At 35.4% G+C, this 21,707-nt stretch overlaps 4 protein-coding genes across 5 annotated transcripts; 2 read left to right on the forward strand and 2 right to left on the reverse strand.

Moving 5' to 3' along the window:
- Positions 1-418: 418 nt before the first annotated feature.
- On the reverse strand, positions 419-1,841 carry LOC116144054 (peroxidase 7-like). The gene is given in 3 exon segments (XM_031429512.1): positions 419-834; positions 933-1,281; positions 1,533-1,841. Coding segments are annotated over 3 exon segments (1,074 nt in total).
- A 6,319-nt stretch (positions 1,842-8,160) lies between these two features.
- On the forward strand, positions 8,161-12,621 carry LOC116144019 (LRR receptor-like serine/threonine-protein kinase GSO1). Its single transcript, XM_031429467.1, has 2 exons — positions 8,161-11,956; positions 12,053-12,621. Exons 1-2 carry the CDS (start codon positions 8,554-8,556, stop codon positions 12,406-12,408), a joined length of 3,759 nt encoding a protein of 1,252 aa, XP_031285327.1. The 5' UTR covers positions 8,161-8,553; the 3' UTR covers positions 12,409-12,621.
- A 256-nt stretch (positions 12,622-12,877) lies between these two features.
- Positions 12,878-17,451, forward strand: LOC116144042 (LRR receptor-like serine/threonine-protein kinase GSO1). The gene is made up of 2 exons (XM_031429499.1): positions 12,878-16,753; positions 16,850-17,451. Exons 1-2 carry the CDS (start codon positions 13,351-13,353, stop codon positions 17,203-17,205), a joined length of 3,759 nt encoding a protein of 1,252 aa, XP_031285359.1. The 5' UTR covers positions 12,878-13,350; the 3' UTR covers positions 17,206-17,451.
- Positions 17,452-17,576: 125 nt separating this feature from the next.
- On the reverse strand, positions 17,577-20,555 carry LOC116144043. Of its 2 annotated transcripts, XM_031429500.1 has the most exons (3): positions 20,392-20,555; positions 20,135-20,272; positions 17,577-17,875 (listed from the first exon to the last, which is right to left on the reverse strand). In XM_031429500.1, the coding sequence occupies exons 1-3, from the start codon at positions 20,480-20,482 to the stop codon at positions 17,859-17,861; spliced, it is 246 nt and encodes an 81-aa protein (XP_031285360.1). In that variant the 5' UTR covers positions 20,483-20,555; the 3' UTR covers positions 17,577-17,858. The 2 variants fall into 2 exon arrangements, 1 of the variants encoding a protein (XP_031285360.1); XR_004130207.1 differs by lacking the exons at positions 20,135-20,272; positions 20,392-20,555 and adding an exon at positions 19,897-20,035.
- Positions 20,556-21,707: the final 1,152 nt, after the last annotated feature.

Consider the following 21,707-nt stretch of genomic DNA (forward strand, 5'->3'; position numbering starts at 1 on the left):
TCATTTTCTCGTATGTTTTGCCCAAAATGCGTTTATTTAGTTTTTAATTAATATAATTAATTAATTAAACATTTAAGAAAATGCATGTGGAAAGTGGTGACATGGCAGTTGATGTGGCTTGCCACTTTGTACAAAGCCTCCTACAAGTAGTTTTTGTAAGATTAGCATTTTTCTTAAGATTCTCATCCCCTAATAAGTAATAACGTGGATGTGAAAGTTACATCTTGTAGTAATGGATTCTGAAGTAGAAATAAAGGTTCAACAAGAATGTTCAAACATATATAGAGAGAGTTTCACAAGGAGAAAAATGTGATTTCTCAGCATATCGATAAGCCAAAAAAGAAATTTTCAAAACATGGGAAGTTAAATGACCAAGTGACGATCAACATATTACAGATCGAGGAAATTAAGATCAAAGCTAGTACTTGTGAGAATTAACAACACTGCATTCTCTTCGAATTTCGCCTTCATCGTTACTGGTTAGAACGTTAACTTTCCCAAGCTTTGTCATTGCAGCTCCAAATAATTGAGTGTAGGTATGAGATTTCATATCAGCCAATGCAGTGGCAATACATTTGGTTCTAGAGTCAGAATATAGAAGTTGATCTGTGGATAATAATCCCATTTTTTTCTCAAGATTTTGGTAGTAATTGGTATCAAAAGTGTTGGGAGTTGTTGCATCTAAATCAACATATTCTGAAGCCCATCTGCATTTTCTTTGCAAATAGTTCAAGTATTTTTTGTCAATGGGTTCATCTGGTTTTCCATATGCATTGAAATTGTAGATCCTGTCCTGAATTGCTCCACAGGATGATCTTCCAATCGTATGTGCTCCTGGAAAACAATAGAAGTTTAATAGTTAAGACTTCGATAATCTGGAATGAAATGTAAACTGATTCGACCCATTTGACATATCTAATAAGAAGATTTACCTGAGAGGATGACTAAATCGGAGACATCTAATCCCATGGATTGGAAAAGCTCAAGAAGTGAAGTGATGCTTTCATGACCCTTTGGTACCAACTCATCAGCTTCTGTGTCATAAGAATAGAAACCATCTTTTCTTCCATACTCAACCGTCCAGTATCTACCACCATCAACCATTCCGGTGGCGTCCCTCGCGGCTGCCGTCAGAATGTCGGCACAAGACACAGTTCTTGGGCACTTCTTCTCAATCTCCTTCTTAATATCATCAATAACTTCAAATCCTCTCAATGGTTTGCTCACATTTGCCATCCTTTCACTTCTCTCATGGTTCAAAAGAATTGAGGCATCACAACCCTACATACAAAATTGACATAATAAATTATATAAGAAAACTTATGTTCAGATGACAGTATGACAGTAATAAACAGTTCATTATTTCATTTTCTAAAAAATTAATAAAAATCTCTTTTAAAATCACAATATTCCTAAAATTTTAGAAAAATTATCTATATGTCTTTATAAAGTTTCATAATATTTTATCAAATATACTTTTATTTAAACCAAACAAATATAGTAATGAAAAGATAAAAGTAAAAATAACTTACCCTAACAGCTCAGTCATGGAAGTGCAACCTGAGGAGACTAGCAGCAATGGACTTATCCTTATCATACCATTCTTTAACCTTTCCATATATAATTTTCTCGACGTCTGGACACGTGTTGCGATAATAATATCGCGATAAGTAATCGTTCGACCGCCATTGAATATCCGGCAATGTGGGCAAATCATCTTCAACTTCTAAGGTTACTTCTTCATGCTTGTAACTGTTGCCAGGATAGGCTGCAGAGGCTGAAATGGCCAAATGGAGAAGAAGAAGAATGATAGAAACCGGGAAGGAAATCGATGAACTCATGGTTCTGATAAATTTGTTTGAAATGATTTTTATTATCTAATGTGTATACATGTATATATAAGTATAGTTTAGAAATTAACTAATTTATTTTGTTAGGTACAGAAGAGCTACGTGAGAAGCACAACCCGCAGGCAAAAATATGACTTGCCACCATGTAGTATTAAGCGTTGAAGATTTGCATAATTCCTTTTTATTTATCGACATATAAAATATTGCAGAGTTGACCCATAATCTCAACTGAAAGTTTATATACTCCGCTTTGATTAAAAAGGTTTAATGTATTTAGTTATATATACTTAATCTGTATATCTAAAAATTAATAGATTCTGTTTAAAAAGATCTTAAGGTTTGATAGAAACTTCAATTTCAAAGTCAAACTTGCGAAGTAAGTATAGAAGATTTATGGATTATCACAAACTTTATTATATGGGATGTCTCCATAATTTTACTCGTTGGACTTAAATTTTTGTTAACAAAAATTAATTTTGCAAAAGTTGATTTTTGTCTATATGATAATTGATGGGAGCTCGTATAATTTTTTTTTTTTTTTTTTTTTAATCACAAAAATAATGATATTTTCAGAGACAAATTCTGCCCAAGAGTTGAAATTATGTGTTCTGTAAAAATGAATATAATTAACATGTTATCTTTAATTCTTAAGTTAGGAATTGTTTAGAAAAGAAATCTATTAATAAATAATAATAAGTTGGAGCTTAAATTTTGGGCTGGGCGTATGGTCCTACCCAATCTAAATGATCGGTAATAATGACTTTGGACTGCAAAGGCCCAGCCTACAGTAGCCCATTATTAATAAACCAGCCGGTCCATACTTATCCTCGCTCGACAATATGAACCTAAACTCCATATTTCTAAAATGTATATTAATAATTTATCCCCAAGGTACGATAAAGTAACAAATATCTCCCTAAGGTTTCGGAAATATCAGGAATCTCCCACCGTTAACTTTTAAATATTAAAATAAACGGTCAGAGGGTAATTTAATAATATTCCTAACTCATAATAAGGTAAAAGTTAACAGCTTGTAAACAGCAGCCAAATTTTTGTTATTTCAAAAATCTCAAAGGATTTTGGTTATCATATAATATCTCAGAGAAATTAATACTATTAAGTTTAATTCAAGTATTCAAGTAAATGATAATTGCTCTAAAAAGTGTACGTAATAAATTATACGTGACTATTATAATTTGAGATGAAAGTTTTGGATATATTGTTTTGAAAATTGTAACATTACTTTTTCCTTTATATACAATTTATTTATTATTTTTTCAAAGAACGATACATAAAATCTATATATAGATATTTGTCTCTATCAATGACTGGGTCTAAGGTGTTTGTTTGTTTTTATTTATTATTTTGGTCAACGAAGGGCTGGTGATAAGGTCAGAGAAGTAATTTCAACCTTTTTTTTTTAATTAAAAAAGAAAAAGAATTAATTATCACTACAATTATTGAACAAAGTTGCTAGCTCTAGGCTTTCCCCTCTTCAAAGATTTATAGGCAGCAATATAAATGTATAGGTAGAAATTTTATATATATATTATTGATAGAGACATTAGGGTTTGAAATTGATTTAAGTTTTGATATATTTTTTAACCAATTATTGCATGCATTTCATATCCCATCAAACTTTTACATGATAGTTTTATATAAACCAAAAACTCAAATGTCACTTTCCTATGTGATTGAACTCTTTAATCACTTTATCATTGAAAGAGGATACGATTTTACACTTCATTAATAATTAATTGACCTACTAATCTAACGATTGTTCATTCAATTTAGGTAGCGACCCAAGTTCCAGTTCAAAACTGAAATCATTTTAACTCCTAGACTTTATATGAGTAAAACCTATGATAGTCCAGCAATAAGGGCGATTTAAGGGGCTATATAGATAAATCTACAGTCTTATGTTTATTTTTTCACTAAACGCAAAAATAATATTTTGTCTATGATTTATCTAGAGGTCATGAGAGTGATTATTATGTGCTAACTTTCTTTGAGGATTAGTCAAAATACGCGCAAATTGACTAAAATATTTCAGTTATCAGAAAAAAAAAAAAAAAAAAAAGATTTGATCATCTAGTTAGACTCTCGTGAATCATGATTTACTCTAAAATAATAATATTATATCGGATAATGTACTGAAAATCTTAAAATAAAAGTACAATTGATTGTGGAAGATAGTATTGTGAATAGAGTGATCATAATTGAAGTTTGAACTAATTAATTATATTGTTCTTGTCATATTCATTTGGACATAGTATCCAGTCCACTATATAATTTTCTAAGACCACGAATAAGATGATCTTTTAACAAAATTATTCCATAAATAAATTAATCAGTGTTGGAATTAATGGTGAATATACGGTTGGTAAATTGTTATATTTAAAGCAATATGAACAAAATTGAATGATATGATAATATTGTTTTAATTATCACATACAATTTAAGAAGTCATTAAACTATATTCCTTTCGTTGTCACTGGAAGAATCTTTTATCACCATGCATGTTCTTTATTATACAAATATGCTAGCTAGGCCTAGCACATTAATTTTATAGGATTTTTTTTTTTTTTAACAAACTATAGTTAAACCTTGATAACTTAATAATCTTAATTAAATATTATGTTTGATCGTCCCGATTTGAGACCAATGTGATAAATTAATAATTCGTTAAATTTATAAGATAATACATTTAAAAAAAAAAAAACATATAGGTATTACTTGATATATAAATTAATAATCGCTTTATACTTCAAAATTTTATTTATATATATATACACTACTCAATTAAGAAGCTTTTGTAAAATATGACTCCAATATTATTTGTTTCCTCTTGAAATTGATATCTTTTGAACCTCATCTTCTTAGACCTCATCCCTATACCACATTAACTCATAGCTATATGTTAGGCTAATAATGTTATTTCTAACCGCTATTCTCCATATCACATTAATTATACACATTAATTTCAATGTTTTGAAAACAAAAAATAAAGAATGTCTTAATAAATTAATAATTTACTAATTTAGACGATAAAATAATCTATCAATTAATTATAAATTTTTATTGTCTCAAATATATTAATTTATCAAGGTTTAACTATATTATAAATAGTGTTTTTTTTTTTTCCCCTTTTGGAAGTCCGGTCTATTTAAAGTACAGAATTAAACTCAGTGCTATTAACAAGAGTTAACTGTTATATGCAAGAATTCATAGAATTTTATATTTCAATAACAAAAGAAAGACAAAATTTTACGAATTTTAATCAATTTTGACGTATAAGAATTAACATCTTGTTGCCAATCGAATATTAAAGTTGGGATTTTAGGTTTGATAATGTCAAGAATACATCGAATGTCCTGTGATGAATAATTGAATGTTTTTGTTAAGAAACCATTTAAAAAATCTAAAGAGTTAAGCTCACCATTAAAGTAAAAATTTAACACTCTCTCTCGCATATAACATTCAGGATTTCAATTCCAAGATGGAATGATATTATTAAAATTTTATTTCAGCATTAAATTAAGAAGAAATGTTCACATGAGTCATAGACAAAAGCTGGTTGTCACAGTCGTAAAACTAATATCATGCATGCAAAGATTAGCTGGTTGTCCGCAGGATTAGCTGCCATCTACAAGTTACAAAATATTTTAATTTAATCGATAGATTTTGACAGAGAAACATACCATAAAATGAGACAAAAAACGAGTCAATTATTGTTGCCAACAGCCAACAAGCAAAACAGACTAATTAGCTTTGGCTCATATTCATTGTTTTCATAAGAAACTCAATGGTTAGCTTTTTTGTGATGGTTAATGAAGTTATCTCATAAATTAAGTCATCTTTTATGCACCCAATATTTACCTATAAACTTTTCATAGATTCTTACTTACATTTTGAAAATAATCCATGCCTTGGAATTCTAGGAAACTTTATTTGATTGGGATATGGTTTAGAATTGTAATTTAGTCACTAATATTAGTGTCTCATAAACTTTGTGGGAAATCCTCTCACTTTTTCATTTATTCTGGCAATATCATTTTTTTATTTTATAACCGAGACATCCCAATCCGCTTGCAAGCTGAACCGGCCTAATCTTTGAGGAGTACTGCAGGAACCTATCACCACAGTCTTTTGATAATACGTAAGACGATATCATTTTAGATATATAGATAGACAGATTGATAACAAAAATTAAACTCATGTTATTAATTATCCTATGAATCATTTTTATGCAAACTAGAGAGCAAATTATTTGCAACAATGATAAGATAATTTAATTAATTAGTATAGCTTGCTCTCAGTTTCTAGAAGTCAGAAAATTAACAACCACTTTAATTTTTAATCTAAACTTGTGTAACATTTAGATACGAACTTTGGAATCAACTATATCTATCTATTGTGACAATGAAATAATCTTTAATTAGATACATGTATTAATCTTACAAACAAGTTCTTTTTAAGATAAGATGGTGGCAGAATTTAAGTACTTAAATCTATTTCATAATAGCTTTTCGAGGTTTGTTCTTGTAACTAATTTTGTTTTGACGATCTAACAATCTTTTTTTTTTTTTTTTGTTTTTTATTTTTATGATTAGAGGTGTCCGGGTTAGTTTACGCGTATCTCAACTAATCTCTCGGAACTTTGAAACTATTAACCAGATAAGAGCTTTAGTGACCACCCCTATTAGTAATCGGGGAGGTATTCAAACTCATAATCTCTTAAATAATACACCCAAGAGTTCCTATTAAACCACTCGACCACCCAGGGGTTGGGTACGATTTCGTTTCGCACTTGTTTCGTCAACTTGAGTTTGAAACTGGTGTCCTCATCAGAGTATGTAATATTTGAAAAATGGGAAATAATATGACTTTTAGTCATAGAGGTATCCATGAGAGTGATTGGAATACAAGAAAGTATAAACAATATGTAATTAATTAAGTAGAATTATTAGAACAAATGAAGTAACAATGTCTTGTATGTTTCATTTTCGTGAAGTAGGTGTGATTTAATTGCCTGCAAGAAACTAAGACTATAAGAAAACTAAATTGACAACCAGAATTAATTACATAATTAATTGAAAAGAGAAGAAAAAGGGCCTGCTGGAATTTGGAGTAGGCAACAGGATAACTAAACAAAAATGAAAAGCCACAAAAAGACATCGGGATTTGGTAAACATGCACAACCCAATACCAACACAATTAAGAACAATACCATAAATTAATTAATTAATTGAGTAATATTTAAGCCATTAATTAATTAATTAATTAAATTATTAATTATATTGTACTGGAGTAAGTTTTGAGGTTTGGTAGTTTGTTGCACACGTACGTGGGAAATGACAATAGCTTGTGGGGACTTGATTGACTTTAGAAAGCTTCAAAAAAGAATTAAAAAAGTACATTTATTTTATTAATAATTAAAAGAAAGGAATAATAAAAATGTTTATATAAAGAAATTCAACCATTCACTTTCTTATAAGGTTTAAGTCATACTGAGCTAACACACTATTTCAAGCAAACCCACAACCATCAACCCCCCAACCACTGTATCTTCTCTATGTAACCCATATCCCCTCTCTCTTTCTCTCCCACTCTTTTTTGTTTAACTTTTTGTAGAAAATTCCAAGTAAATTTTCTTTGTATTGCCATCATATTACAATATGAATGCAAAAAGTTTTTCATACAAAATAATATAGTACAATATGAACAGGTGAATTAACATAAAAGTCAAATTAACGTGTAGATAGAAGAGCAATCTCATATCATTTTCTATAAAAAAAAATTTGTGTACACATTTAATATGTGTAATATTATTCTTAAAAAAAAAAAAAATACAAACGTAATTAAAATGTAATCATTCGTCATTTAAAAAAATGCAACATCTGCATAAGTGATTGGCTAAATTAAGCATATAATACTCATTTTGAACTATAAAACAATATATTTTAGTATTTCATACAAATGTTTATTCTATAAGAGTTTATGGATGTCAAATAAATATAATAAAATTAATTTGATAAACAGTATGATTATAAAAAAAAAAATTAATAATAATACGGCAAGTTTGTAGACATCATAAAATTATTAAAGCTATCAAATATCAAAGACCTTATATTATATATATTTTACTTCCCAAAGTACAAAACCTGAGCTTGGAGATAAATGAAGTTTATCCCTGCGTTGTTTACACATATTTCTATGACAATGTTGTGGTTTCAGAATTTCTTTTTGTATTGGTTCACAGATTCACATTGAAGTTTGACCTTATATTTATTTTCTGGTCTGACCCAGTTTGACCTTCTCAATCCACCAACTCTCTTTAATCCCCATTCCCATCCTTCATTTAAGAACACTGTGTTCAATAGCACAGTTGCAGCTGCAGCTTGGGCGGTCATTTATGGCTTTTCTTCATCTTCAAACCTGACAAAGCCGTTTTCTCATTCATCACTCTCTTATCTCTTCTCTTCTTCATCCTTTTCAAGACGTCTTAAATCGACCTGCAAGTGCCTACTTCCTACTCAATCAAATCCTCAACCAGACATGTAAATAACGTGATATTGACGCTGTTACTGATACAATATACGTTCAATACGATTGGTTTCACTTGAGGACTTTTTCTGTTTATCATCAAACCTCTTTAATGCTCACCATGCAAAAGTTTTGAGAGTTTCTTGCATTCGCAAAAATGGCTATGGCTATGGCGACGTTAAAAGTACAATTCATTTTTTCTCTTTTTATCGTTGTTTCTATGTGTTTTTTACATGGGAATGTCCAGGGTTCAGAGTTTTCAGTTCTTGTGGAGATAAAGAAAGCGTTTTCAGAGGATGGAAATGTTCTACAGGATTGGAATGAAAGCAACCGAAATTTCTGTACATGGAGTGGCGTAACCTGCGGGCTGATCAACTCGGTTGACGGCTCGGTTCATGTTGTGAGTCTAAACCTTTCTGGCTTGTCACTCGGTGGTTCCGTTTCTCCCTCGCTCGGTCGTTTGCAAAACCTGCTCCACCTTGATCTTTCTTCCAACAGCCTCACGGGTCCCATTCCAACTGCTCTTGCAAACCTTTCTTCGTTGGAATCTTTGCTTCTTTTCTCCAACCAACTCAGTGGAACAATTCCGACTCAACTCGGCTCGCTCACGAACCTCCGAGTATTGAGACTCGGTGACAATGAGCTTAGTGGTCCCATTCCTTCCTCTTTTGGTGGTCTTGTCAATTTGGAAACTCTTGCATTAGCGTCATGCAGTCTCAGTGGACCGATACCGCCAGAACTGGGTCAGCTGACTCAGCTTGAGAATTTAAACTTGCAGGAGAATCAATTCCAGGGGCCGATTCCTGCTGAGTTGGGAAACTGTTCGAGTCTGTTTAGATTCGCGTCAGCTAATAACAATCTCAATGGCTCAATCCCAGCTGAATTGGGTCGTCTCAAGAATCTCGAGCTTCTCAACTTGTGTAACAACAGTCTTTCCGGGGAGATACCGAGCCAACTCGGTGAGCTGAGTCTACTCACCTACTTGAATTTCATGGGTAACCAGCTTGAAGGTCCAATCCCGAAGTCGTTAGCCAATCTGGGTAATCTTTATAATCTCGACTTATCGTTTAACAGGCTCAGCGGAGGCGTTCCGGAAGAGTTCGGCAAAATGGGTCAGCTTGTTTATTTGGTTTTATCAACTAACAATATATCCGGTACGATTCCAAGAAGTTTATGTTCAAACAATACCAATTTGGAGAACTTGGCGTTGTCAGAAATTCAACTTTCTGGTGAAATTCATGTGGAATTGAGCCGGTGTCAATCGCTAAAACTTCTGGATTTGTCCAACAATACTCTCAATGGATCAATCCCAATTGAGATTTTTCAGTTGGCTGAATTGAATTACCTATATCTCCACAACAATAGCTTGGTGGGTTCAATTTCTCCATTCGTCGCTAATCTCAGCAACCTGCAAGAACTTATACTGTTTCATAACAATTTGCAAGGGAAGCTGCCTGGAGAGATTGGGATGCTTGGAAAGCTGCAAGTTTTGTATCTATATGATAATCAGTTATCTGGAGAGATTCCTGAAGAGATTGGCAATTGTTCAAGCTTACAAATGATTGATTTTTTTGGAAACCGTTTCAGTGGGGAGATTCCAGGCACTCTTGGGAGGTTAAAAGAGCTGAATTTTCTTCACTTGAGGGAAAATGAACTTCTTGGTCCAATTCCCGCCAGTTTGGGTAACTGTCAGCAACTGCAAACCCTGGACTTGGCCGACAATGGTCTCACTGGTGGCGTTCCTGAAACTTTTGGGCGTTTGCAGGCTCTGAATCAGCTCATGCTTTACAACAATTCACTTGAAGGTAATCTTCCTGATTCTCTGATCAATTTAAGAAACTTGACCAGGATAAATTTCTCCAGGAATAGATTGAATGGTAGCATAGCTGTGTTGTGTAGCTCGCATTCTTTTCTATCTTTTGATGTCACAAACAATGCATTTGATCATGAGATTCCTCCTGAGTTGGGGAATTCACCGTCTCTTGATAGGTTAAGATTGGGGAACAACAAATTTAGTGGGAAAATCCCATGGACTCTGGGGAAAATTCGTGAATTGTCGTTGTTAGACCTCTCAGGCAATTCACTCACTGGTCCTATACCGGAACAGCTTTTGTTGTGCAAGAAATTGGCACATATTGATCTCAATAATAATCATTTATCGGGGCCTATTCCTTCGTGGCTTGGAAGTTTGCCTCAGTTGGGTGAGCTGAAGCTCTCCTTGAATCAGTTTGTTGGGTCTATTCCTAGGGAACTTTTCAATTGTTCGAACCTGCTTGTGCTTTCTCTTGATGGCAATTTGCTTAATGAGAGCCTGCCTGATGAGGTTGGTAACCTGGAATCGCTTAATGTTTTAAACCTGAATGACAATCTATTTTCTGGGCGAATCCCTCCCGCCTTAGGCAAACTTAGCATGCTTTATGAGCTTAGGCTCTCGAATAACAGCTTCAATGGTGAAATTTCTTCTGAGCTTGGACAACTTAAGAATCTTCAGAGCATTTTAGACCTCAGTCACAACAACCTCACTGGCAAAATCCCGCCTTCTATTGCAACTTTGTCGAAGCTTGAAGCGCTCGATCTTTCTCACAATCAACTAGATGGAGAGGTCCCTCCACAGGTTGGTGAGATGATTAGTTTGGGCAAACTCAATCTGGCTTATAACAATCTTCAAGGCAAATTGGGCAAACAATTCTCCCACTGGCCAGCTGCGGCATTTGCAGGAAATCTTCGTCTTTGTGGTAGCCCTCTTGATCGCTGCAATAGCCGTGTGCACAACCAGCAGCCCACCATAAGTGAGTCATTGGTTGCAGTGATCTCAGTAATTTCAACATTAGCTGCAATTGCTCTGCTGATAGTTGTAGTTGCTCTTTTCTTGAAACGCAAGCGAGAATTTTTTGGCAAGGGAAGTGAAGTGAACTGCACTTACTCTTCCAGTTTTTCACAAGCACAGCGAAGACTACTCTTCCAAGCTGCAAAGCGCGATTTCAAATGGGAAGACATCATGAAAGCCACAAACAATTTAAGCAATGATTTCATTATCGGTTCAGGAGGGTCCGGAACAATCTACAGAGCTGAACTGTCTAATGGAGAAACGGTGGCAGTTAAAAGAATTGCCTGTAAAGATGATCTTCTACTGAACAAAAGCTTCACAAGAGAAATTCAGACACTCGGAAGGATAAGGCACCGGCATCTAGTGAAACTGATGGGTTATTGCTGCAACAAAGCAGCAGGTTCAAATCTGTTGATATACGAGTTCATGGAGAATGGAAGTGTGTGGGATTGGCTGCACAAACAAGCGGAGAATGCCAAGAAGAAGAAGAGCCTTGATTGGGAGGCGAGGTTGAGGATAGCAGTGGGATTGGCTCAGGGAGTTGAGTACCTTCATCATGACTGTGTACCAAAGATTGTTCACAGGGACATCAAATCTAGCAATGTGTTGTTAGATTCAAACATGGAGGCACATCTGGGGGATTTTGGACTGGCAAAAGCTCTTGTTGAGAACTACGACTCCAAAACAGAATCAAATTTATGGTTCGCTGGGTCCTATGGTTACATTGCTCCAGGTAATGAATCTGTTTTAGCTTTGCTATAAACTAATGCTAGTGCTTTCGAGTTTGTCATGTCATAAATCCTAACGAATATTTTGGTTGTGTTTTCAGAGTACGCTTATTCACTAAAGGCGACAGAGAAAAGTGATGTTTACAGTCTGGGAATTGTGCTAATGGAGCTTGTTAGCGGGAAAATGCCAACTGATGCAACCTTTGGGGAGGAAATGGACATGGTGAGATGGGTGGAGAAGCATTTCGAGATGTCAAGCTCTGAACGTGAGTACCTGCTCGATGCTCAAATGAAGCCACTTTTACCTGGTGAAGAATGCGCAGCGTATCAGGTGCTAGAAATAGCACTGCAATGCACAAAAACTGCACCACAAGAGAGACCATCGTCCCGGCAAGTGTGTGATAACCTTGTGCATGTATTTAACAATAGGATGTTGGACTTCGGCAAGATGACATAGATTCTTTTACATTGCTAATGGAGTTTGATTGATGAATGTCAAGGTTTGATGTCAAATAAGGAGAGTGGGAAAAAAAAAAAAAAAAAAAAAAAAAATTTAGAGCAATCTTTGATTTAGTAGATTTTTGGAGTAGTAACCTTCGTTGCAACGATGATGTTCTGATGCTTACAAAGCATATCTTAGCCCAGATGTAACATTAGACGTCTTCAGGATCACCTATAAGAGTTTATGGATGTCAAATAAATATAATAAAATTAATTTGATAAACAGTATGATTATAAAAAAAAATTTAATAATAATACGGCATTAATATGCATAAGCTTGTAGATATCATAAAATTATTAAAGCTATCAAATATCAAAGACCTTATATTATATATTTTTTACTTCCCAAAGTACAAAACCTGAGCTTGGAGATAAATGAAGCTTATCCCTGCGTTGTTTACACATATTTCTATGACAATGTTATGGTTTCAGAATTTCTTTTTGTATTGGTTCACAGATTCACATTGAAGTTTGACCTTATATTTATTTTCTGGTCTGACCCAGTTTGACCTTCTCAATCCACCAACTCTCTTTAATCCCCATTCCCATCCTTCATTTAAGAACACTGTGTTCAATAGCACAGTTGCAGCTGCAGCTTGGGCGGTCATTTATGGCTTTTCTTCATCTTCAAACCTGACAAAGCCGTTTTCTCATTCATCACTCTCTTATCTCTTCTCTTCTTCATCCTTTTCAAGACGTCTTAAATCGACCTGCAAGTGCCTACTTCCTACTCAATCAAATCCTCAACCAGACATGTAAATAACGTGATATTGACGCTGTTACTGATACAATATACGTTCAATACGATTGGTTTCACTTGAGGACTTTTTCTGTTTATCATCAAACCTCTTTAATGCTCACCATGCAAAAGTTTTGAGAGTTTCTTGCATTCGCAAAAATGGCTATGGCTATGGCGACGTTAAAAGTACAATTCATTTTTTCTCTTTTTATCGTTGTTTCTATGTGTTTTTTACATGGGAATGTCCAGGGTTCAGAGTTTTCAGTTCTTGTGGAGATAAAGAAAGCGTTTTCAGAGGATGGAAATGTTCTACAGGATTGGAATGAAAGCAACCGAAATTTCTGTACATGGAGTGGCGTAACCTGCGGGCTGATCAACTCGGTTGACGGCTCGGTTCATGTTGTGAGTCTAAACCTTTCTGGCTTGTCACTCGGTGGTTCCGTTTCTCCCTCGCTCGGTCGTTTGCAAAACCTGCTCCACCTTGATCTTTCTTCCAACAGCCTCACGGGTCCCATTCCAACTGCTCTTGCAAACCTTTCTTCGTTGGAATCTTTGCTTCTTTTCTCCAACCAACTCAGTGGAACAATTCCGACTCAACTCGGCTCGCTCACGAACCTCCGAGTATTGAGACTCGGTGACAATGAGCTTAGTGGTCCCATTCCTTCCTCTTTTGGTGGTCTTGTCAATTTGGAAACTCTTGCATTAGCGTCATGCAGTCTCAGTGGACCGATACCGCCAGAACTGGGTCAGCTGACTCAGCTTGAGAATTTAAACTTGCAGGAGAATCAATTCCAGGGGCCGATTCCTGCTGAGTTGGGAAACTGTTCGAGTCTGTTTAGATTCGCGTCAGCTAATAACAATCTCAATGGCTCAATCCCAGCTGAATTGGGTCGTCTCAAGAATCTCGAGCTTCTCAACTTGTGTAACAACAGTCTTTCCGGGGAGATACCGAGCCAACTCGGTGAGCTGAGTCTACTCACCTACTTGAATTTCATGGGTAACCAGCTTGAAGGTCCAATCCCGAAGTCGTTAGCCAATCTGGGTAATCTTTATAATCTCGACTTATCGTTTAACAGGCTCAGCGGAGGCGTTCCGGAAGAGTTCGGCAAAATGGGTCAGCTTGTTTATTTGGTTTTATCAACTAACAATATATCCGGTACGATTCCAAGAAGTTTATGTTCAAACAATACCAATTTGGAGAACTTGGCGTTGTCAGAAATTCAACTTTCTGGTGAAATTCATGTGGAATTGAGCCGGTGTCAATCGCTAAAACTTCTGGATTTGTCCAACAATACTCTCAATGGATCAATCCCAATTGAGATTTTTCAGTTGGCTGAATTGAATTACCTATATCTCCACAACAATAGCTTGGTGGGTTCAATTTCTCCATTCGTCGCTAATCTCAGCAACCTGCAAGAACTTATACTGTTTCATAACAATTTGCAAGGGAAGCTGCCTGGAGAGATTGGGATGCTTGGAAAGCTGCAAGTTTTGTATCTATATGATAATCAGTTATCTGGAGAGATTCCTGAAGAGATTGGCAATTGTTCAAGCTTACAAATGATTGATTTTTTTGGAAACCGTTTCAGTGGGGAGATTCCAGGCACTCTTGGGAGGTTAAAAGAGCTGAATTTTCTTCACTTGAGGGAAAATGAACTTCTTGGTCCAATTCCCGCCAGTTTGGGTAACTGTCAGCAACTGCAAACCCTGGACTTGGCCGACAATGGTCTCACTGGTGGCGTTCCTGAAACTTTTGGGCGTTTGCAGGCTCTGAATCAGCTCATGCTTTACAACAATTCACTTGAAGGTAATCTTCCTGATTCTCTGATCAATTTAAGAAACTTGACCAGGATAAATTTCTCCAGGAATAGATTGAATGGTAGCATAGCTGTGTTGTGTAGCTCGCATTCTTTTCTATCTTTCGATGTCACAAACAATGCATTTGATCATGAGATTCCTCCTGAGTTGGGGAATTCACCGTCTCTCGATAGGTTGAGATTGGGGAACAACAAATTTAGTGGGAAAATCCCATGGACTCTGGGGAAAATTCGTGACTTGTCGTTGTTAGACTTCTCAGGCAATTCACTCACTGGTCCTATACCGGAACAGCTTTTGTTGTGCAAGAAATTGGCACATATTGATCTCAATAATAATCATTTATCGGGGCCTATTCCTTCGTGGCTTGGAAGTTTGCCTCAGTTGGGTGAGCTGAAGCTCTCCTTGAATCAGTTTGTTGGGTCTATTCCTAGGGAACTTTTCAATTGTTCGAACCTGCTTGTGCTTTCTCTTGATGGCAATTTGCTTAATGAGAGCCTGCCTGATGAGGTTGGTAACCTGGAATCGCTTAATGTTTTAAACCTGAATGACAATCTATTTTCTGGGCGAATCCCTCCCGCCTTAGGCAAACTTAGCATGCTTTATGAGCTTAGGCTCTCGAATAACAGCTTCAATGGTGAAATTTCTTCTGAGCTTGGACAACTTAAGAATCTTCAGAGCATTTTAGACCTCAGTCACAACAACCTCACTGGCAAAATCCCGCCTTCTATTGCAACTTTGTCGAAGCTTGAAGCGCTCGATCTTTCTCACAATCAACTAGATGGAGAGGTCCCTCCACAGGTTGGTGAGATGATTAGTTTGGGCAAACTCAATCTGGCTTATAACAATCTTCAAGGCAAATTGGGCAAACAATTCTCCCACTGGCCAGCTGCGGCATTTGCAGGAAATCTTCGTCTTTGTGGTAGCCCTCTTGATCGCTGCAATAGCCGTGTGCACAACCAGCAGCCCACCATAAGTGAGTCATTGGTTGCAGTGATCTCAGTAATTTCAACATTAGCTGCAATTGCTCTGCTGATAGTTGTAGTTGCTCTTTTCTTGAAACGCAAGCGAGAATTTTTTGGCAAGGGAAGTGAAGTGAACTGCACTTACTCTTCCAGTTTTTCACAAGCACAGCGAAGACTACTCTTCCAAGCTGCAAAGCGCGATTTCAAATGGGAAGACATCATGAAAGCCACAAACAATTTAAGCAATGATTTCATTATCGGTTCAGGAGGGTCCGGAACAATCTACAGAGCTGAACTGTCTAATGGAGAAACGGTGGCAGTTAAAAGAATTGCCTGTAAAGATGATCTTCTACTGAACAAAAGCTTCACAAGAGAAATTCAGACACTCGGAAGGATAAGGCACCGGCATCTAGTGAAACTGATGGGTTATTGCTGCAACAAAGCAGCAGGTTCAAATCTGTTGATATACGAGTTCATGGAGAATGGAAGTGTGTGGGATTGGCTGCACAAACAAGCGGAGAATGCCAAGAAGAAGAAGAGCCTTGATTGGGAGGCGAGGTTGAGGATAGCAGTGGGATTGGCTCAGGGAGTTGAGTACCTTCATCATGACTGTGTACCAAAGATTGTTCACAGGGACATCAAATCTAGCAATGTGTTGTTAGATTCAAACATGGAGGCACATCTGGGGGATTTTGGACTGGCAAAAGCTCTTGTTGAGAACTACGACTCCAAAACAGAATCAAATTTATGGTTCGCTGGGTCCTATGGTTACATTGCTCCAGGTAATGAATCTGTTTTAGCTTTGCTATAAACTAATGCTAGTGCTTTCGAGTTTGTCATGTCATAAATCCTAACGAATATTTTGGTTGTGTTTTCAGAGTACGCTTATTCACTAAAGGCGACAGAGAAAAGTGATGTTTACAGTCTGGGAATTGTGCTAATGGAGCTTGTTAGCGGGAAAATGCCAACTGATGCAACCTTTGGGGAGGAAATGGACATGGTGAGATGGGTGGAGAAGCATTTCGAGATGTCAAGCTCTGAACGTGAGTACCTGCTCGATGCTCAAATGAAGCCACTTTTACCTGGTGAAGAATGCGCAGCGTATCAGGTGCTAGAAATAGCACTGCAATGCACAAAAACTGCACCACAAGAGAGACCATCGTCCCGGCAAGTGTGTGATAACCTTGTGCATGTATTTAACAATAGGATGTTGGACTTCGGCAAGATGACATAGATTCTTTTACATTGCTAATGGAGTTTGATTGATGAATGTCAAGGTTTGATGTCAAATAAGGAGAGTGGGAAAAAAAAAAAAAAAAAAAAAAAAAATTTAGAGCAATCTTTGATTTAGTAGATTTTTGGAGTAGTAACCTTCGTTGCAACGATGATGTTCTGATGCTTACAAAGCATATCTTAGCCCAGATGTAACATTAGACGTCTTCAGGATATAAAATGTAAATTGGAATTGCTTGCAAAATGACAGAAGGTATTTTCAAGAGCTCCTAATTTTTTCCTAAAATCGGCATTTCTTCAGTTTACACATACCTAAACATTTTAAGAAACCTTCTTGTGTATCTTTGATAACCATCCAGATGCACTGCTATAGAGTTTTAAAGACCTTAATATATTCATATTCAATGAAAAATTACAGATGAGAAAATTTCGCCATAGCCTCACTTATTAGGGAAGGTACATCAGTCTGTTGACACCAGAAGTAGCACAAAGCTTATGACTTGCAGAAGCTAAAAATTTCAACAGCCTTACAAAGAAACAGAGAAAATATGCAAACAAGTGTGTAAAAAGCCATGAATTAACACTTTGAAGGTCACATGTTCTGCAATACGGAAATCTTTTCTAAAGATGCCACAATCCATGTGTGCAAGAAAACTATTCGTCATCTTCATCTGCAAATCAAATTAAAAGGCAAGCAAATGAAAAAAGAAGTAAGCCATCAAAGTTATGCTAGGTAATCAGTAACAGAATTCAGTATATCATATGAGTCAGCTCACACGAAAAGGAAGAATTTAGACAAAGCAATGAAGCAGCATAATAATGAATGCTTTTGCAACTGAATTTGAAAAATATTCGATGCTTTGATGGCAATGAAAGGAACTTGCTCATATTTTTTAAATAAAGCCATGAAATGAACCAAAGAACTATGAAAATAACGGTTATAATATAATCTTTAAAACACCAATATTATGATGTTTGTGATAAGCTAAACATGAGAATGTGTGCACATATATGAGCAAACAGGTGGCTCGAGAATACATGCAAGCATAATACTGAGACTAGGTTCAAACTGCCAGTCAGGCTGGTAACTTGGACCACAAAGTGGTGCCGTTCTTCGATTGGACTAGTTAGGATCTTCGAGAAAAAATCCAATCATTTAGGAATGCCACGGCAAACAGCATGATACTTGTGTGGCTACAAGTATTCCATTATAATGGACAATCCTCACTTTTCTAGGGAGCAATTTTGATATCCTTAATTCAATTTGTTCAGTAATGCAAGTTGAAGGACGAGCATCATGTTAGATGAAGAGGTAAAAGGGCCAAATACACACAGAAAGGTCCAAAGAAATATAGAGAGGATTTATGGTACAAAGAGAAAGAAAACTTGTTATTTCTACAATCATCATAGGCTATGGTCATCTTGGTTAGTAATTAAATTCCATTATTATTTCAAGTAATTCTGATAGCTTTCTCTTATATATATCAATTCTATAGTACAATGGATGGTCTCAGGCTGCAAAGGCCTTTGTAGAAGCCTAATACAAGTTGTGGCCAGATCACAATAGTTCAACTCTAACCTAACTTAAACTCACACGCCAGTTCACTGAAAGCTCAAGTCAGGCTAGATTTTGGTCAGGTTCATACATCCTAGTTGCAAACCCCACAATTATTCCCAGAATTCTTATATCACCTTTCTAGTACCTCATTTAACTATGACCGTCCAAACAATGCAAACATTGAGCCCAACATACAGTTGTGAAAAATGAATCAAACACATAGTGTTATATGATTCATCACAATGCTGGTACATAAAATGTTAATTAACACCAAGGCAATCACTCTTCATAATTTTCACCAGCAACTAATTTCTGTACAGGAGCAAACCAAACATAAGAAAGCTACTAATAGTATGTACCCCAGTACACCAAATCCAAAACAACTTATTCCTTGAGTAATACACAGTATAAACATACTTATTGCTAGAAATACCCATACTACTTCCAATGTAAAGACTCCGAATTTCACAATCCACAGAACAGTTTCAACATATCAATTGCATCAGTAGAAATCAAACATAAAATCCAAGCATTTCTAATCACAATTTCAAAACATAAACCAAAAATTCTCACAAGGGCATAAAAATTTTCAAGATTCTATTATATCAAAAAGAACTTCAAAATCCTGTTAGTTTACCAAAGCAACAGATCTTGTAGGAAACCTTGTGAGAATACTCTGAATATTATGGATCCCAATTTCACAATCATTTCAATACAACAACACTCCATACACTATCAAAACCTCAATCTAACACTAAAAACAAACATTGCTAACCACATTCTCAAACCATACAATGAAAATAATCACATAGACATTCAAATATTTCAAAATTCTAATAAACCCGAATCAACTTCAAACACCCAAAAGAAAGAAATAACTCATTTACCAAAGTAACTAATATTAAAAAATTTCCACTGAACATTTCAAATACAAAGACTCAATCACCATCCAAATAAAAAATATGAACATTTGAATTGCATTATTATTAATCAAACATAAAAAAGAATCATGTTTAACCACAGTTTCAGACCAGACACTAAAATTCCTCACATGACCATTCAAAAGTTTCATGATTCTACAACACATTGAAATTCAAACACCCAAAAGAAAGAGAAAAAAAAAAAAAAACTTACCGAAGTAACGCCGCTCATTGGCAGCCTTGGCCTTTTCGAGCATCTTATCGAGGTCTTGCTGAAGCTGAGCATCCCATTTCACCAACTGGTTCACAAACACAGCTCCCAATCCCATACCCAACACGTGTTCCCAAGGATCTACAATTTAAAAAAATAAAAAAAAAACCTCAATCAATCAATTAGTTAAATTAAACAAACATACATACAATTAAAACTANAAAAAAAAAAAAAAACTTACCGAAGTAACGCCGCTCATTGGCAGCCTTGGCCTTTTCGAGCATCTTATCGAGGTCTTGCTGAAGCTGAGCATCCCATTTCACCAACTGGTTCACAAACACAGCTCCCAATCCCATACCCAACACGTGTTCCCAAGGATCTACAAATAACAAAAAAAAGAAAAGAAAACGTCAATCAATCAATTAGTTAAATGAAACAAACATACATACAATTAAAACTAGGGTTTGTTGAAAGAGAGAGATTCAACGAGTAACATACGCCTCATATAAGGCAGTTTACGAAGTGCATTGGAGTACATCTGGGTCCCCAATCCCAGTAGTGCTCCGATCATCGTCGCACTCCACGCCATTTTTGCTTTCTTTGTTTTTGTTTTTACTTACCGCTGTTGAGAGAGACTGGTTCTGGCAGCGAGTCCTGCTTAATGTTTATCATCAAATCAACTCTCGGGCAAAACGACCCGACCAATAGGAGATATATCCGGGCCGGCTCAAGGCCCAAATTAGTAATTATGGGCTGGGGTATTACCCAGACCAGAATCGGGCCTTGCAGTAGGCCCAAAAGACTCCGATCTGCGTTTTATTTCGCAAGATTATTTGTTTAAAAATTCTTCCATAAAAACTTAAAATATTGTGAATAATGCTCAGTATTTGTCAGATGACATCATGAAACCATCTCTAAGACTTCATTTTTGATAAATTTTGGAACCATATGGACGTTTCTATGATTCTATCTTTGAAATCAACGTTAGGTAACTTTTAATAAATTTACTTCTTATAATAATTCTAATGAGTTTGTATGAATAATTCGAAACATAATATAATACTCTATATATAAAATCTGCATATAAAATGATCTAACATAAAATGAATAAACAAATATTCAGTAAATTAGATGAATGATCTGGCAACAAAAGAATTATATTAAATTAGTTTTTATATATAAGATTTCATATATATAGTTTATATAAATAGCATCAATATATCGATGGAGCAATAAAGATGAATGGTGAGTGTTGTGCAATCAATCTTTGAAGCATAGATTAACCGTCATTTGTCATTCTTTTTAAGTTAACTTTATTTACAAATGTGTCATTGTAACAGTATATAAGTATATTTTTTACTCAAATTAAGGATATAATTTTGATTAATACTTTGTAAGCCGTATCTGTGTACGGAGAAAACACAAAAAGTAATAAAAGAACAATAGACGTATGATTTGTACCTAACATTTGAACCACTTTAAAAATATTTTATCTTTGTTATTGTCTGATTTTTTATTCATCTATTAATCCAGTATCGAAATCATGAGTTACAAACACCTACATAGATTTCATCACGCATACATCTCGTTGATGCAAATTACAGTGTCAAACAGTAATTATAATGGCATTTGTGCATTAAATGATACAAAATGACAGCAAAAATGCTTTAAGAAGTTTCCATTTTCGTTTTCAGTGTTACCAAAGTTTGGCTGTATTCAACATTGGCATAATCAAGCCAAATTTGGAAACAGCTATTTCTTTGGCCAAAAACACTTTGAATTATTTGGTAGCATCACATGAAAATATTATCTTT

This window comes from Pistacia vera, unplaced genomic scaffold (genome assembly GCF_008641045.1).
Source record: "Pistacia vera cultivar Batoury unplaced genomic scaffold, PisVer_v2 Contig437, whole genome shotgun sequence".
Taxonomy (NCBI): Eukaryota; Viridiplantae; Streptophyta; class Magnoliopsida; order Sapindales; family Anacardiaceae; genus Pistacia; species Pistacia vera.